Here is an 18,430-nt window from a genome sequence, read left to right as displayed (position 1 = left end):
GAAGAAGTAGAAGACTGCCTTGCACTGGGCGAGGGGAAGGGGGAAAGAACCCGCTGGGGAGGTGGTGGGAGCGCGTCCTGCTGAGCTCTCCAGAAGTCCTCCCCGCCCCATCCAGGCAGTTACCCTTCCCCCAGGAGTGAGAACCAGGAGGGCAGCCCTGGCCTCTGGCTTTTCTGCACGGGACTGTGCACAGAGTCCATGCGCAGAGAGGCTCTGCTCCCCTGTTACCTTGGGCTGATGTTATCTTCACATTTCTCCTTCTTCCCAGCACAAGTGTTTGTTCGCTCAACAATGGTTGGTGCTGGCCCTGAGGCCCCTGCCCGTGGCCTACTTGTGTGCAGGACGGAGGGCCCCACCTTATCAGAGCTTTCGCTGCAGTCCACAGCAGGGGATTCCCCAAGCCCGACCCCCAGCCCAGCAGCTGCAGCGTTACCTGGGAAGTTGTTAGGCTGCAGGTTGCCCACCCGACCCCCCGCCTCCTGCCTCAGCAAGTCTGGGTTTACTGTGCTGCCCTGTGCTCGGATATACCCTGCAGTTGAACCACTGGTCAGGGGTATCGTTCTCAGCAGGTCAGCCCCCAGCCCCACCCCAGGACGTTTGGAACCATCTGGAGACATTGTTGGTTGTCATGCTGGGGAGAGGGAGGAGAGGACTTGGCCACTAGCGGGTAGAGGTCAGAAATTGTGCCAAATGCTCTGGGCTGCAGCGGACAGCCCCACACCAGGCATCCGGGCCAAATATCAGGCACGCAGACGTTGAGAAAGCCTAGAGCGGTTGCGACAGAGGACAGAGAAAGCCGTAAGCCTTTGTCCGATTACTCTAGATAATGCCACTCCCAGGCCACATGCCCAGGGCCCAGGCACTGCCTCCTCCTCCCTTTGCCCAGCCATGAAGTGAGGGCACTGGGCCCGAGGCTGCCGAGTTCCTTCCCAGCTTCCATGTCCCATGGTGCTGACCTGTGGCATTTCCGCCCTTGTCTTCCTCTTGGGGGCTGGGAGGCTGTGAGCAAGGCCCTGAGAGGGAGGGCAAGGCTCTGTCACCTGCCCAGTGCTCCCCCCCCCCCCCCAGGCCTGCTCACTGCTGCAGGAATCCACCTGGCCTTGGGTGTCCCTGTGAACCGTTGTTCTCTCTTGGTTCGGGTGATGTTTGTTTCTGCTGCCCAGCTCCAGGGAGTCCACCCTAGGTCAGAGAGTCACCTGCCAGCTCCACAGCCCTGCTGCTTTGCCCAGGAGCTGAGCAGGCAGGGCGAGGCTGTCTCTACTGAGCCCCCAACCTCAGTTTCCACTTATTCTCAATAAGTCAGCAGCCCTGCTGAGGGAGCCCCAGGGCAGCGGGCCATCGGTGGAGTGCGAGGGGTCTGTGGGCGGGGTTAAGCAGGTAGCGGTGAATCCCTGGGATTTGATTGGTTGGACTCCTTGGCCCTACCCCTTCCTGGCTGGGTGACCCACCTGTAAAGAAAAGGTCTGATTTGTTGTTTCCATTTTCTGGGAGAAAATGTTCCAGCCTGGGAGATGAGGTGGGGCAGACGGCCTCAGTCCCTGTGCAGTGGTGGCTGGGTTGTGTCCTGGCCGTCCCAGGGAACAGATAGGAAGGTTTGAGGCTGCTAGCAGGTTCTGGGGGTCGGTGACAAGATGGGCAGAGCCAAGCCAAATGACCAGTGACTGCCAGGGACCCAATGCTTTGGCCACAAACTCAGATCCTCACTTGCTGTGCAAATTGGAGCAAGGCCCTTGGCTACCCAGATTCTTTGTGTAGATAAGTGAAAAGGAAACCAAGTTCCGTGAACTGTGACTCCTTAGTGGGCGGATTTGCATTTCCCGTGGTTCCTGACATCCCTTAGAAACTGACCGGGAGAGAATCCACACCTGCTGTCACACAGGGCTTGTCTAGAACACCTCCTTCGAGTGAATGAGGGCTGCTACCAAGTGGCAAATAAGCAAGCTGCCCTAAAGCCTGCTCTCTGATCTGATAGCAGTGGCTTTAAGGCACTGTCCTGATTCTCTTAATTAGAATGCAAGAGAGAGTTTTTAAATTTCTCTTTGCATCTGCTATCCTGCCCTCCGCTTGAGCTGATACTGCCCGGGGTGGAGGCCGGTGCTGTGGCGCAGTGGGTTAAAACCCCAGCCTGCAGTGCCGGCATCCCATATGGGCACCGCATGTCCAGCTCTCTGCTATGGCCTGGGAAAGCAGCCAAGGATGGCCCAAGTCTTTGGGCTCCTGCACCCTAGTGGGAGACTCAGAAGAAGCTCCTGACTTCGGCTTGGCTCAGCTCCGGCCATTGCTGTCATATAGGGAAACATCTGTCTCTACTTCTCCCCGTAACTCTGTCTTTCAAACAATAAATAAAATAAATCTTAAAAAAAAAAAAAAGTATCCAGGGCAGTGCTGGCATTGGCTACCATAATGCCCCTTGGCCTGGATTCCTGATTTTGGGTGGGACCGGAGCACTAACCATTTCAGCCCTGCCTCCCTGGGGCCAACTGGGTTCAATTTGCTGTTTGAAGTCCAAGGGAGATAACCGACCTGTGCGGACATCAAATCAGCTGAGTCAGCAGGACTGTGCAGTTATAGAAAGGCGGGCCCAGGGCCAGTGCCTACAGTGCTGTCTCGCCTCTCCCGCAGCTCTGCAGTGTCGCCGTGCGCAGAGTTCCACAGCTCTGCTTCCCAAGCAGGTGAGCAGAGGCTGACAACACAGCGCCCTTGTGGACAGGTAAAAGCACCCTGCCCAGGGAAATGGGGAAGATGGACAGTTACAAGGGGTCTTCAAAAAGTTCATGGAACATGCATGTTATGGAAAAAAAAACACTAGGAATAGATTTCAAAAAAAAATTTTTTTTTGCACCAAAATAAGCATATCTTCCAATCCCATTTTTCCCACAAACTTTTTGAAGTGCCCTTGTGTGTCCATGGGGAGGTGATGGTGGTGCACTTGGCCCACTGTTGTTCCTTATGCCTGCCAGCTGCCTTATTTGCTTCCAGGGTCTGTGCAGTTGGCGCAGATACTGGTGGAATGCCTTGCTGTGCTGGGCATTGTGCTGGAGTCGGGGTTTGAGACCAGGACAGACCCGGTCCCTGCCTTGCTGGGCTAGGGTCTCTCACCACCCACCTGCCTGCCGGGTGAGCAGCACCCATCTGCTCCCGCTGTAGGTGGCAGCCCGGCTCTCTGCCTTCTCCTACACACTACCCAGGAGCCCCGCAGTCACAGCACACGGAGCCTGCAGGGTGGTGCTTCTCCATCTTCTCAAAGGGGCGGAGGGCCTCTCTGAGCATGGAAAAAGCCCATGCAAGTTTTCTTTTCTGAACTCTGAAACAACAGGGCTTCATCTCCAGCAGTCCTTGGCTTGTTCTTACTGCAGGAGAGCTGATCAAAGTAGCTGGGGCTGGCACTGTTGGCACTTGGGATTGTGAGATAAGAGCCATGGCCCACAGTCTGACTTGCCTGGGGATGGGACCCACATCCCATACCACCTCTCTGGTGGAGATGTTGGAGACCAGCTCCCTGGCACATCGGGGACTTCAGTAAACATTGAGTCAGTGAGACCTTGAGCCAGTTCAATGTTTTACAGCCCAAAGAGGTGTTAGAGGCTCAAGGCTGGGTTTACTGGGCCTGGGTTCTGAGACGTGCACTTGAGAGTGACTTGGAGAGGTAGGGCTGGGGGTCACCTCTCGAAAGCTGCCGTGATCTCACTGTGGGATGACATCTCCGATTGAGGAGAGGGGGCTTGGTTCAGAGGAGGAGGCTGGCTCTGGGTGGCATCAGCACGGAGGAGGAAAGTTGCGACGAGGGTGGGGGGAGTGTGGAATCAGACTGGGCCAGGGGCTGCACGGGGGGCTGGGAGGTCGGTAATGCCACTGACAAAACTGTGTTTCCGGGCCGATTTTCCCAGTCAGAATCCGCTGTGCTGCAGGAAGGGGGCAGGTGCCAGGCCCTGCTGGCTCTCTGGGGAGCTCTGTGGGTGGGATTTCTGGGGATGACCCTGGTCCTGAAGCTTAGGGAGGCAGCTTTGGGCGGCAGCAAGCCTGGGGCCTCTGTAAACACCCAGCAGGGTTGGGACACGTAAGTTGGAGCAAGCAGAGGGCACACAAGCGGAGGCTCGCAGGCAGGGGCCTCCAGGACCAAGCTGGGCTCCATGCTGGCTGCCCTGCCAGGTCCTGACCGCAGACATTCAGCGGTTACCTCCCTGGGATGTGGCAGTGCTGGGCTGGGGTCCTCACCAGACCTCCTGGGAAGCAAGTCCGGGGAGGAGTGGAAAGGAGGGCAGCTGGGTGCCTGTGAAATGGCAGAGGCAAGTCCCTGGAGGCGGGCGGTAGATGAGGCTTGCCTGGGGCCCCGGGGGCGCTGGGGCGAGACAGGAGGCCATGCTCAGGGTAAGGATTTCTCTGTGGTGGCGCAGATGTTCCGAAATGGGCTTGTGGTCGTGAGTGGATGGGTGTGCACTGCATGCTTAGATGGGTGAGCTGTGCAGTAGGCACCATGAAAAGTTCGTGGGAAGTGGGATTAAAAGCTAACGTGCATCTTGCATCAGGTTTTTGAAGTGCCGTCGTATATGATTCAGAATTTGGTAAAGTGTCACACAGCTCAGATGCCCGCTGTGCCTGGGCTTACTGCTGCCCAGCTGAGTGTCCTCTCTCAGCGCTTCCAAGACACCCCTTTGCCTCTTGGATACCCGAGGGGGTACAGGCCCTGCTCCAAGAGAAAGGGGCGGAGCCATGAGACGCCATTGCTTCTCCTGGGCCGGCCACTCAGAAAGTCTGTCCCTCCTGCCCCAGGGGAGGGAGTCCTCTCGGAAACTTCTGGAACAGAACGCCCCGCACAGACTGTTCAGCAGCCAACGTGGGCCTGTGTTTTCCCAAAGTGATTAATGATTGCCATAGCTTAGTTACAGTGCTGTGCCTTCTTCTGTTGTCCATTTTTAGTGTACCATACCTGAATTCTGGGATAAACGTAAATCAAATTGGGGGTTGAGTGGGAGAGAAGCTGTGGAGGAACAGGTGGGGACATGGACTCTGCGGCAGGGGCTGGGACGGGGCCTGGCCAGGTGGCGCCCATGGCTAAGGGCTCACCCCTTGACTTGCAGGAGCCATGTTGCTGGAACTCCTTCTCGCCTCAGTGCTGGGCTTCGTCATCTACTGGTTCGTCTCTGGAGACAAGGAGGAGAGTCTGCCACTGGAGGATGGGTGGTGGGGCCCGGGGTCGAGGCCCGTAGGCCTGGAGGACGAGAGCATCCGGCCCTTCAAGGTGGAGACGTCGGACGAAGAGATCAACGTGAGGCTCCTTTTCCAGCAGGCTGGGATTGCGCTGAGACCGCGCTGGGTGGGGGAGGGGATGCGGCAAGGGGAGCAGCCCGTCTCGGCAGTGTTTTCTTCCCCACTTCACCCAGGTGCAGCTGCAGGTGCAGGTGGCTCCAGACAGGCGTGCTCGGCTTCCCCACCCTTTCCCCTGCCCAAGGCCAGCCGTGCCCAGGCAGGAGAGGGAGCGCCAGCTGGCCCCAGCTGCCAGCTTCAAAGGTCGCAGGAAGCACCTGCTTTCACCTCCCCTAAGCCCTACCTGAAACCTTGGGAGTGAACGTGCAGGAGAAAGTGAGCGGGTCCCCCACAGGGCCCAGGCAGAGATCCTGTGGGAAAAGCGGGGCCTTGCGGGCAGAAGTGCTGTCTTGCTGAGAAGGCACCCACCGTGTGCCAGTGGTAATCCTGGTGGGGGAATATGCCTGCCGGTCTCACACAGGCAGAGACTTAAGCTCAGAGAGGGACAGTGGTTTGTCCGCGGTGAGCGAGTTAACAGGCGGAAGGAGCTGAACCCAGGTCCACCTGCAACACAAAAGGCTGGAGGCAGGGAGCGGGCAGCCTCCTGGAGGAGCAAGGCTGGGCCCAGCCCTGCACGGTCTGTCTTTCCTTCTGTGGTATTGGAACACCTACTGTGTGCAGGGGCTCTGCTGAGTGTGCGGGAGGAGAGAGAGGCCCCTCAGATCACTGGTATTCCCGTAGGTGAGAGAGGGAAGGTGTGCGAACAAGAGGTGAGGAAAAGGCGACCAGAGATAAATACTGCAAGCAGTGCCACGGCAAGACAGGAGTTCTGAGGAGGAGGGTGTCTAGAAACAGAAGCTGGGGCTAGGACTTGTTACAGCCTGCCTATTCCAGGTGGCCGCTGCGGCCTGAGGACGATTCCTTCAGTGGAATCTTGGACTCCCTGGGGGCGACTGGAGCATGGGAGAGGAAGCCCTGGGAATGGTGACACTTAGGAGGCATCATGACTGCCTGGAACTGTCCCCAGCCGGCACGGGGCTTGTAGCCTGGTCCGTGCCCGTTGGACGTACGCCCTCTCTCCTGGTCTGTCAGTTTTATTCAGCTGAGGTCTCACGTATATATCAGGGGTCAGCAAACCAGAGCCCAGGGGCCACATGTAGCCCACCACCTGCTCTTGCAAAGCCCTCAGGCCAGAAAATAATTTTGACCTTTTTATGTTTTAAATCTTTGTTTATTTGAAAGGCAGAGAGATAGAAACAGACATAGAGAAATCTATCTGCTGGTTCACCAAATGGCAGTGACAGCCAGGTCTGGGCCGGGCCTGAACCAGAGCCGGAACTCCGTTCACATCTCCCATGCAGGTAGCAGGGACCCAGGTACTTGAAGCATCACCTGCCCCCTCCGCCAGGGTGCCCATGAGCCGGAAGCTAGAATTGGAGGCAGAGCTGGAACTCGCCCCAGCCCCTCAGTATGGGTTGCAGGCATCTTAACCACTGTGCCAAATGCCTGCCCCAGTTTTTACATTTTTAAATGATTGAGGGAGAGTCAAAAGAATATTGTGCGATATGTGAAAATTATATGGCATTCAAGTTTCATTGTCCACAAGTGAATTTTTTTTAAAGATTTATTTATTTGAAAGTTAGAGTGAGCAAGTGAGAGCATACTGTCCCATCTGTTGGTTCACTCCCAAGGTAACTACAACGGCCAGGACTGAGTCAGGCCGAAGCCAGGAGCTTCATCTGGCTCTCCCATGTGGGTGGCAGGGGCCCAAGGACTTGGGCCATCCTTCCTCTATAGCCTTTCCCCAGCCATTGGCAGGGAGCTTAAATAGAAGTGGAGCAGCCAGGACTCAAACTGCTGCCCATGTGGGATTCTGGTGTTGCAGGTGATGGATTAACCCACTGTGCCACAACACCAACCCCTAGCTGGACTATGCTTTATTAAATTAAAATCAAATGCAATATCAATAGTGTGCAAACATTTAAAAATAAAAGATAGGGCAGACGTTTAGCCTACGGGTAACACATCAGTGAAGGTGCCCGCACCCCACATGAGAGTACCTGCGTCCAGCTCCTGACTCCAGCATCTTGCTGACGAAGACCCTGGGAGGCAGCAGTGATGACCCAAGTCATTGGTCTCTGCCACCCATATGGGAGATCCTGGATTGAGTCCCCAGCTCCCAGCCCCTGCCCAGCCTCAGCCACTGTGGACAAGGTGGCCCAAGTCCTTGGGCTCCTGCACCCACATGGGAGACCCGGAGGAAGCTTCTGGTTCTTGACTTTGGATCGGCCCAGCTCCGGCCGTTGTGGCCATCTGGGGAGTGAACCATCGGATGGAAGACCTCTCTCTCTCTCTCTCTCCCTCCCTCCCCCCTCCCCCTCTCTCCCCCTCTCTCCCCCTCTCTCCCCCTCTCTCCCCCTCTCTCCCTCTCTCTGCCTCTCCTCTCTGTGTAACTCTGACTTTCAAATAAATAAATCTTAAAAAATAAATAAATAAAATATGGAAAGAAGCCTGAGATTTACAGCAAAGAACCCTTGTGCTTTGGGGCAGCCAGTGAGGTGGGAGGGTTTGCGCAGTGCTCGCTCCGCCCCACCCAGCCCCCTCTCCTTTGCTCCAGGACTTACACCAGAGGATCGACAGGATCCGCTTGACCCCACCTTTGGAGAACAGCCGCTTCCACTACGGCTTCAACTCCAACTACCTGAAGAAGATCCTCTCCTACTGGAGGCACGAATTCGACTGGAAGAAGCAAGTGGAGATTCTGAACTCATACCCTCACTTCAAGACCAAGATCGAAGGTTTGTTTCCAGATCCCCCGCTCCGCCCGGAGCAGCCTTCACGTGTGAGGTTCAGAGTCGCTCAGAGCTGGGGGCCTGGCAGCTGACTGCGGGTCCCCGCAGGGATTCGTAAGCTGGGACTTACGGTAATGCTGAGTCCCTACAATTCCAAAGGTCTTTGGAGCTGGACAGAGGAGCGTATTTAAAAAAAAAAAACTTAAAAGCCAAAGAAATAGAGAATCCAGTCCAGTGATGTGGCAGTCCTTGAGAGGGAGAGTCAGATGGGCATGGCGTCGGTCTCGTTCTCAGCCTGGCCTTGCACTGTGGGGTCCTTCCACTGGGTCTGGGTCTGTTTGTCTTCTGCCCAGCCTCCATGGTGCCAGCTGCTGGCCTCTGAGCCCCAGCCCAGCAAACCTTCGTGTGTCTTTTCCCCAGCCTGAAGTTGGTCCAAGGAGGCCCCGTCTGCTGTCCGTGTGCTGCCATCTCCCTCTCATCACGGACCTTCCCAGGGTCCTCTCTTGGGCTACTCTGAGCCCTGTGTCCCTGCTGCTGACTGCTCCAGGGTTCTGTGCTTGGCCCCACTGGCTGCACCCTTCGGCCTCCCTGTTCCCGCCTCTTCCCTCCTTGTTCTGTGGTGAGCATCCAGATCTAACCCACATCCTGCAACAGCAGGAGACCGACCTTAGAGTCTGGGAGCTTGCGGGGGCTCCCCGAGGCCCCCGGTGAGTCCAACTGCAGCCTGTGCAGAGGGCAGGAGGGGTGCAGGTGCAGGGCCACAGTCTGGTCTGCAGCCTTCCTGGCTGTTCACAGCTCCTTGCTTTTCCTACACCCGGCTACTTGGGCCCTCTGGCCGTGACACCCTCCACCCCATGCTGTCTCATGCCCCCGTCAGGCCAGGCCTCCTGGAGCGCAGCACAGCTCAGCTCCTGGGTTCTGACCCAGCAGCCCAGCAAGCGTGTCCTTCCTACTGGGAAGTGGGGCCCCCAGGGGGACCATGAGGCTTGTAAAAATGTATAAATCCAAATATTTAGGATTCAGAAAGTTCAGTAAGGAAATACAGGGACAGGAGGTCTCCCTCTCACTCCCAGAGACACTTCTGCTTTGTTTACTCGCCTGTACTTCAGGGCGAGCCAAGACACACGAATCGTGTGTGTGTGTGTGTGCATGTGTGTGTGGTTTTTCTAAGCTTAAAGGATAATGTGGTGGAATTTTAATAGAAAAAAATCATCTTGCATCATTCAGTGTGTTCCAAGAGATAAGAATACCTACTAAAAAAAGCTTTAGAATAGGAATAAATTTAGCAACATAGAAGGACACCCAAGATACATTGTTAAGTGACAAAAATGAGGTTCCAGAATAGAATGCATGTAGGGTTCTATTTTTGCTAAAAGGAAGTTATGTTCTCGAAGTATTTCTCAGAGTTTAAATTGTCACCGCCAAGAGGAGTCTAAAGAGCCAACACAGCTAATGCCACGTTGTGTCCTGCCTGGGATCCTGGGGCGGGAGGGGTCCTTGGGTGAAAGCTGAGCGAACCTGGGTGATGCGCCAGTGGCTGCTTGTCCCAGGGTAGCGTTCAGCTGCAGCGTGCAGCGGCACAGGTGGGCCTGGAGGACTGGATGCCGAGCGCACTGGGCAGGTGATTCCCTCTGTGTGCAGCTCCTAAACGCACAGCCCAGCAGTGAGGCCGCCAAGGGCTCAGCTTCCGTGCCCGCCTCCAGCTCTGGAGTCCCACTTCCTGCTATTGTAAAACCCGGGGGATCAACAGTGACAGTGCAAGTAGTCAGGTTCCTGTCACCCACATGGAAGACCTGGACTGAATTGTTGGCTCCTTGCTGGAGCCCCTGCCAGGGCTGTTGCTGGTGTTTGGGCAGGGAACCAGGAGATGGGGCGGCACTCGATCTTTCTCCCTATGCACTCCCTCTCCCCTCCAACATCTCATTTAAAAAATGTTGTTTAAAATTACGAAGTACATGGGACACTAAGAACATGAAAGCACCTGATCTTACTCCAAAACTGCCTTTTATGTTTGAGTTCACCCTCCAGACTGCTGAAATCATGTACGCAGTATAAACGTGCATACATAACTGGATCATGCAATAGGCATGACTTGGTAATTTGATTTTACCACCTACTAATGTCTGCTGACATTGTTTTTTTAAATAATTCCTGACTGTTTTTTTTTTTAAGTATTATTTCTTTGAAAGGCAGAGTGACAGAAGGAGAGGGAGAGACACATCTTCTCTCCTCTGGTTTACTCCCCACATGGCTGCAACAGGTTGAAACCAGGCTGAGCCAGGTTGAAGCCAGGACCAAACTTCATCCTGGTCTCCCATGTGGGTGCTAGGGATCCGAGCACTTGGGCCATCATCTGCTGCCTGCCCAGCATGTTAGCAGGGAGCTGTATTGCAAGAGTAGCCAGGACTGGAATCAAGCACTCCAATGGGATGCAAACATCCCAAGCAGTGGCTCAGTGCTACACCACAACACCTGCCCTTGAACTGTTTTCTGTGTTCAGTAGATTCACAGCTACACTGTCATCGTAAATGACTACTTTGTATTCTAAGACACTGTTAAACTGTTATCTGTTTGATGACTCCTGTGTTGCTGGATATACAGGGTCCCTAACCCCAACTTTTTTTTTTTTAAAGATTTATTTATTTATGTGAAAGGCACAGTTTCAGACAGAGACAGAGATCTTGCATCTGCTGCTTTACTCCCCAGTTGGCTGCAATGGCCGGATCTAGGCTGATAAGGAGCCAGGAACTTCTTCTAGGTCTCCCACATGGGTGCAGGGACCCACGCACTTGGGCCATCTTCCAGGCCATTAGCAGGGAGCTGGATTGGAAGTGGAGCAGCTGGGACTCGAACTGGCACCCATATGGGATGCTGGCACCATAGGCGGCCCCACACCTGACTTTTCAATGATTGAACAAGTGTTCATGGAATCCCACTGCGAGCCAGGAAATGTCTGGGCGCTGAGCCTACAGCGCTGCCTGCACAGGGTGGCCCTGTCCTCCTGAGCGAGCATTCTGATGTGACCGGGAGTGGTGATGGTGCCACACTTGCGGGGAGGCCGTGAAGGTTGAGTGCAGCAGGTGCTCGGTGGCTTGCCTGCTGCTCCTGCGCTCAGTACCACAGTCGGTGGGGAACAGCACCAGCCCTTGGCGCTCTGTGGGGTGCAGGGGCTGACTGGATCCCCACCCCCACCTGACTGCACTCTGTCCCCCCAGGGCTGGACATCCACTTCATCCACGTGAAGCCCCCGCAGGTGCCCCCTGGCCGCACCCCCAAGCCCTTGCTGATGGTGCATGGCTGGCCCGGCTCCTTCTTCGAGTTCTACAAAATCATCCCGCTGCTGACTGACCCCAAGAGCCACGGCCTGAGCGATGAGCACATCTTTGAAGTCATCTGCCCTTCCATTCCAGGCTATGGCTTCTCACAGGCATCTTCCAAGAAGGGTACGGAGACCGCCAGGGCCCACGGGCCCACCCTGTCCTGGGCCATGCTCCGTCGGTGCTGTCCTTCCCTGAGGATCGGGCGGGGAGTGGCCGAGGAGGCCAGGACGGGGGTGCTAAAGGGCTGTGCGTCTCAGGGAGTGGGCAGAGCAGCTGCCAAGGCTGCTCAGTGTTGCATAAGCCCTGCACTCGTGTCCTCATGAGCTCCCCGTTTAGGGAGCCCAGTGTGAGCCCATGAGCACCCACACATCCCCGCAGGGTGGCGGCGGTCCACTCTGCCCCGTCGACTGCGATAAGCACTGGGCACAGCCCTTAGGGGGCAGGAGCCCCTGCCTCTGCGCTCCCTCTCACCCCACGGGGGCTGCTGCCCCCTCAGCTGCCCGTGACTTTGCCCTCCACCCCCAGGCTTCAACTCGGTGAGCACCGCCAGGATCTTCTACAAGCTGATGCTGCGGCTGGGCTTCCAGGAGTTCTACATCCAGGGCGGGGACTGGGGGGCCCTGGTCTGCACGAACATGGCCCAGCTGGTGCCCAGGTGAGGCCACCCGCCGCGTGTGCAGGGAACAGACCCTGGGAGCATATGTGTGCGGGGCAGCCATCCCCCCAGGACACGAGGCGCAGCGTCTTGTCAGAGGCCACCCAGGAAGGGATGCTTGTGGGCCTGTGGAATAGGAAGGGTCCCTGTCCCTGCTGGGGCTGGAGTGCGTTGGCTTGGGTCCTCCCACTTGGCATAATGCAGGGTTAGTGACTCCGGGCCAGGTGTTCAGAGAGGGCCGGTGAGAAGGGGTGGCGGGGAATTAGACCTTCCTGATAGACCAAGTCCGGAAGAGCCCTAGCCAGAACGTTCTGGAAACTCTGTGTTCTGCCCCCAATCCCTGTCCCGTGACTCCTGTGTCCGTCCCTGGGGTAGGTGCCAGAGGAGGCCAGCCTTGTTCCCCTCCCTCTGTGGCTGGCCTTTCTCCCCTTTCTGCCCCCCACCCCCCGCCCCTTGCCTTGGCAGCAGCCCAGGCTCACCTACCTGGCCCCTCTCTGCCCTCAGCCACGTGAAAGGTCTGCACTTGAACATGGCTTTGATTTTAAGAAATCACTACACTCTGACCCTCCTGCTGGGACGGCGCATAGGGGGACTTCTTGGCTACACTGAGAGGGACATGGAGCTGCTGTACCCCTTCAAGGAGAAGGTGTTCTACAGTCTGATGAGGGAGAGCGGCTACATGCACATCCAGGCCACCAAGCCCGACACTGTGGGTGAGCACAGCTGGCCGGCCGGGGGCTCCACTGGGCGTGGGGGTGCAGGGTGGCACACGCCTCAGGCTCACTTGTAGGGAACACAGAGCTCGTCAGGCCCCTACTTGCACCTTGCCACGAAAGTGAGTGTCAAGTTCCCAGGCCCATCCTGCCACATCTGTTGAGCCGGCTCCATATTCATAGTGATTTGACCCCTGACCCGCCCCTGAGCCCAAGTCCTGCCTGAAGAGGCCGAAGGAAGAGGTGGGCGATGTGGAGCAAGAGGAGGCTCCACGCTTGGCAGCTCTGGGCTGTGGAGGAAGGCAAGAGGGTGGCCCAGGGCCTGGAGCCAGTTCCTCGACCCTTCTGCTGCGAGGGTCCTGTTACAGGCTGACTGACACATCTGAATTCTGTAACTCACCAAGCTCAAAAGGTGGGGCATAGTGTGCCCCCCTGCCCCCAGGGGATCAGACACCTCCGGAAGGGCCCACTGCACGGCTCCAGGCCCCATCAGGGGACAGCCAGGAGCTGTGCTGCCTATTTTAAAGTCTTGTAGGCGAGTCCCTGCTTGCAGTTTATTAAGCCATTTCCCCTCTGAGTATAAGACGCACGTTCAAACAGCACATGATGGCAAAGGCCATCCACCTGTAGCCCCTGCTCCACCCCTCCTGTCTTTGAAAGGAGCATGCTGATGGCGTGGCTGGTTCATTTTCACGCCCTGAGCCTGCCGCACAGGCAGAAGCCCAGAACCCTGGACGCCATCTTTCTGTGCCCCTGGGGCTGCTCACCCCCGGACTCCTGACAGCGTGGTTTTCACTCCGCACTTTTCCGCGGAGGGGTCACAGGGTCAGCACACCGGGGTCCGCTGCGCTGGCTCCGTGTCACAGTCATGACTTACCTAGCTATGGGCCTACTGATCCCCATCCTGGCTTCTTGGGCTGCTTCTCAGTGTCACGAATCAGAGCACACACACAGACCAGAGAACCCCACCTTCTTAAAAACAGCTGGGACCCTTCCGTCTGAAGAGTGCCACGCACACAGGGTGGGGGAGCTGGCATCCCCAGGTGTCAGATGGGCATGCCTGGTCAAAGGTTAAGGAAGGTGGGCACAGAAGCGCCAAAGGGGCTAGGGTGCAGGTGTCCTGCCAGAACGCCACCGTCCTGATGGACAGTCCCTGGGGACCCAGGCCTGAGCCCTGCCCTTGCTCCTCCCGACCAGGCTGTGCTCTGAATGACTCTCCTGTGGGACTGGCTGCATACATTCTAGAGAAATTTTCCACCTGGACCAACTCAGAATTCCGAGACCTGGAGGACGGAGGCCTGGAGAGGTGAGAGCTGTCTGTCCAAGCTGCCGGGGACCTGGTCCTGGCGGCCACCCCGCTCCTGCTCATTGCTGATGCTATGGAGGGTGGTGAGCAAGTTCCTGCTGTTGCTGGCCTCCGCACAGGTGTTCACCCCATGACCAGCACAGCCCTCGGTTTTGATTAGGGGGTTCTGATGATTGGCCCAGGTTTCCTGGTGGGGCGAGCAGATGTGGGACGAGGGCTGACGGCACCTCTGCCCTGTGGCATCCAGGAGCCCAGAGGGCAGTGAGCACCCCTGTGTTGCCAAGAGCACCGCGTGACCCTGTAGTCTGTGGAAACCATCTAGGGAGGGAGGCTGCAGGAGGCCTGGGGAGGCACAGGTGCTCCTCAGGGAGCACCGGGCACAGTGCGGGGTGGGGAATGGAGGCTGTGGGGAGACTGGCTCCCCCCTTGCGGTAGGGACTCTGTCTTGGCCATGCTCTGGTCTGAGCACCTAGAATGGTGCCAGGCTATAGTAGGTACTCAGGAAACAGATGTGGAATGAATGCGCTCTCTGGGAGACCAAAGAAAGGAGAATTGACTTTGAGCGAGAAGAGGGGACGTGACTGGGAGAACGTGGCAGGACGTGTAGGAGTCTGCCAGGTGGGGAAAGGTGAGAGGCAGAAGATGGGATTTCAGAGCGAGTGTGAGATGCAAGGCATGTTCGGGAAGGGTGATTGACGCAGAGCCTGCAGTGGGACAGGCCTCGCCCTGGGATGTCCCAGGGCTTCTCACACACGGGGGCCAGGAACCTGATGTGAGCCTCCCTGCCACCCAGCGCCAGGGAGCCCCAGGCTTTCAACGGGGTGTAGCAGACAGGATCACGGCTGTGTTCTAGAACGACCACTGGCACCAGCCGGTAGAAACGGTGGCCGTGGTGGTCCTCACGCTGTGTCCAGAGCCGCCAGGGAGACACAAGCACTGGGCCAACTCGGCAAACGCTGGCTCGCAGAGTCTGTCATTACTGCGGTGGTTCCCGGTTTCTCAGAGGGGTGTTTGATTTTGCCATCAAAACTGCAAAACCACACTGAGCAGGGTGTTCTGTCACGGTCCCTGCTCTGCACTGCTGTGGCTGGGGACAGGGACTGAGAGGGGCAAGCGTAAGGAGTGTACGTTCCTGGGTGTGCAGATGTCTCGGGAACCGACTCCACTCCCAGGAAGCCTCTGTCCGTGCATTCCTCCCGTCTTCCTATTTGGATGCCTAACTCTGTCTGGATCAGCCTGCCCCCATTTTACCATCCTTTCCCAGGCTGAGGGCCAAGGTCACCTCCTCTGAGAAGCCTTCTCTGACTTCTCCATCATCCAGGCCAGACTTGTCTCTGTGCCTGTGTCCACTCCCACCTCTGCCCCAGGACAGTGCAGCCAGTGTGGCTTATGTCACAGTCTCCCTGTCGGACCACCTGTTCCTTCCTCCAGGCAGGCAGCCAACCTAGTGCATCGCTTGGCACCTGGCAGCCAGCTGGCGTTCAGTAAACGCATCATCAGTGAGGCACCGGTACAGCAGGGACCCTCTGATCAGCGGCGAACTTGAGCCAATTCCTGCCTGGACACGCAGTCATAAATGGGCCTGGGATCCATGTAGTGGATCCCCTCCGGATGTTTTCCAGGTGGTGTAGATCCTGTTGTCAGGACAGGAGAAATGGAGGCAGAGGCAGGGTAAACGACTCCAAGTCCCAGAGCTCCTGAGCACAGTGGCTAATATGAGACCCTGGACCCCCGGCCCTCTGGGCTCACTGCCTCCATGAGCTCCATGTCCAGGCCGCCTCCAAGTTCCAAGTCCCTTAGGCTCCTGAGGAATGCGACACACACTGCCCTGGAGAAGCTGTGGGGAGCAACTCGGACTATACTGTTACTGGAATTAAGACTTATTCTATGCATCTGCTCTCCCACAATATGGCGCTGGGAGAGAAGAAAACAGCTTCTACACAGCTGCCTCCAGTTCAGCCAATAAACTGTAGGACTTGCTCCTGATTGGAGGAGAGCAGCGTGCTCGGCGTGTGGGCAGCCGAGTTGGGATTGGTGGAAGAGGACTATATAGGAGGAGAGAGCCGGCATGCACCAGGAACATCTAAGGGGAACACCTGTGCAGCCCCCGAGAGAGCCGGCCGGCGGTGTGCCGCTCCCCTGCGGAAGTGGGGAATGTGGCAGGGGGAACCGCCCTTCCACGGAGGTGGAAGGGACAGTAGCCAACCCGGGAAGAACCAGCAGCAAACCCGGGGAGGGCCGAGCAGACGAAAGAACAATGCAGGGTCCTGTGTCGTTCCTCCACGAAGACGGGGAGCGACAGAAGCCCCTGGTGGGCTGGAGTCGAGTGCAGGCAGATGGAGGCGGGAGCCGTGGGGCCGTGGGGTGTGCATCCTGGACCCTTGCCACAGCAGATGGAGCTGGTGACGGGACCTGTGCCCCATCGGCGCTTGAGAGGGGTAAAGGAACGGATACAGCCGAAGGGGCTCCGGAGGCACTGCCTTGTGCAGGGTCAGCACTGTGCTCTGGGCAGTGGAGCAGCCTCCCCGCGGCAGGGGGATCGAGGCCCACCTGGTGGTGTGGTGCAGGACAGGGCCTCGGCTTGCTCTGGGGCCAGCTGCGCCTGGCCTGAGTGTGCTCCTTGCTCTGCTTTTCCAGGAAGTTCTCCCTGCAGGACCTGCTGACCAACATCATGATCTACTGGACCACTGGCTCCATCGTCTCCTCCCAGCGCTACTACAAGGAGAACCTGGGCCAGGGCTTCATGGCCCACAAGCATGAGCGGTGAGCCTGCCCGAGCACACGGGAGCCTCCAAGGCTGGAGGCAGGGGTGTGGCCTGCTCTTGGACTCCAGGGAGGGCATGGGGGCAGGACAGGTACAGCCTTGCCTGGGGTGTGGACAGGAGCACTGCCCTTGGCTGTCCCACAGGGCCCAGCCCCAGCTCGGGTATGGGCTTGGTGTGGCCCTGACAGTTCTGAGACGTCCAGATTCGTCCTGGAGAAGGGAACACAGTGAGAGCACCGGACTCAGTCCGTGGGCCTGCCCCCATGGCCTCCTAGGAGAGCGTGGGCCCTTGGAGATCTGAACACAAGGACGGGTTAGAGCCCAGGGCCTCTTTAAAAAAAAAAAAAATTTATTTGAAAGGCAGAGTGACAGGGAGAGACAGAGTCAGCTTCTGTCTGTTGGGTCACCCCCACAAGTGGCTACAATGGCAGCGGCCATCTTCCATGGCTTTCCTGGAGTTGTGAGGGAGCTAGGTGGGAAGTGAAGTGACTCAGACTCGAACCGGGCACCAGTTTAACACTGCCCGCCCATTTCTCCCTGGCTGTGTGAGGGCGGCAGCAGGCCTGGCCTCCATCCTCAGCGGTGGCTGTGTTTTTTGCAGGCTGAAGGTCCACGTGCCCACGGGCTTCGCAGCCTTCCCGTGTGAGATAATGCATGTGCCAGAGAAGTGGGTGAGGACCAAGTACCCGCAGCTCATCTCCTACTCCTACATGCCCCGCGGGGGCCACTTCGCCGCCTTCGAGGAGCCGGAGCTGCTGGCCCGGGACATCTGCAAGTTCGTGGGGCTGGTGGAGCGGCAGTGATGCCTCCCAGCCTTGCCTGGGGTGAGGGGTCGGCTTGCCTCCTCCCCTGGCCTGCTGGAACCCACCTCAGGCCTCCATACTCACTGTCTCACCCCCATGGCGTGGCTGATAAATGATTTGACTCCCATGAGTGGTTGGACCCCAGTGATGGGCAGGGGGGTTGGCTCTGCTGGGCACGCCAGGCAGAGTGTGAAGGAGGCCCCACCAGCCTGTGCTTCTGGCGCCCCCTGGGGGAGAAGGGAGGCAGCATCTAGGGCAAGAGTTGGGCTGCCCCTAACCCTGGAGGTTGGGACACCTAGCTCTTGGCAAGGCAGGAGAGGCTTCATCCAGCCCAGAGGGTGCTTTTTAAGTCGTCCCGGTGGTCTCCGCCCGCGGAGGCGTGCACGGCGGGTGGGGGCTGCTGCAGCAACCGTACGGCACCCCCAGCTCCCCCACAGTCCATCTGACAGCAGTGGGTGAAAGACGCAGCACGTGGAGGGGGCCGGACTCCCATCCAGACCCGGCCGCTGCGGGATCTTTGGTTACCGGCTGGCTGGGGGCCTGCAGAGGGATGGGCGTTGTCTGGTGCTCAGATGTAGGGGTACTCCCCTGCTTACCCTACACAGTGACCAGGGCTGATTGGCTGGGGGGGGGGAAGGGGGAGGAGGCACAGATCCTCACACACAGCCCCAGCTCCAGAGCTGGAAACTCTGGCACGAAAGGGGAATTGGGAAAGAGGGGAGGGAGCAATGTGTACTCCCACTGCAGCTGCTGTGACTCAGAAAGCATCCCCCCCACCCGGCCCCGCCCCGTCCCGCCCCTCCCCTCCCCCTGAGCCCAGATTCGAGGCCGCT

General features: G+C 57.8%; 2 protein-coding genes across 3 annotated transcripts in view; one reads left to right on the top strand and one right to left on the bottom strand.

The window, feature by feature from the left end:
• Nucleotides 1-2,592: 2,592 nt before the first annotated feature.
• EPHX1 (epoxide hydrolase 1) lies at nucleotides 2,593-17,724 on the top strand (the record flags this gene model as incomplete). The annotated part of the gene is given in 9 exon segments (NM_001082275.1): nucleotides 2,593-2,710; nucleotides 5,079-5,266; nucleotides 7,862-8,042; nucleotides 11,252-11,479; nucleotides 11,882-12,011; nucleotides 12,516-12,724; nucleotides 13,922-14,030; nucleotides 16,668-16,793; nucleotides 17,396-17,724. Coding segments are annotated over 8 exon segments (1,368 nt in total). The 3' UTR covers nucleotides 17,598-17,724.
• Nucleotides 17,134-18,430, bottom strand: part of TMEM63A (transmembrane protein 63A) — a 33,159-nt gene continuing 31,862 nt past the window's right edge. For both annotated transcript variants that reach the window (XM_070055402.1, XM_070055401.1), the window contains one exon: nucleotides 17,134-18,137. The gene's annotated coding sequence lies outside the window, so the exon portion shown is untranslated. The remainder of the gene's footprint in view (nucleotides 18,138-18,430) is intronic.

This window comes from Oryctolagus cuniculus, chromosome 13 (assembly GCF_964237555.1).
Source record: "Oryctolagus cuniculus chromosome 13, mOryCun1.1, whole genome shotgun sequence".
NCBI lineage: Eukaryota > Metazoa > Chordata > Mammalia > Lagomorpha > Leporidae > Oryctolagus > Oryctolagus cuniculus.
Note: the sequence above shows the minus strand (reverse complement) of the source record. Positions and strands in the feature narration are given on the sequence as shown.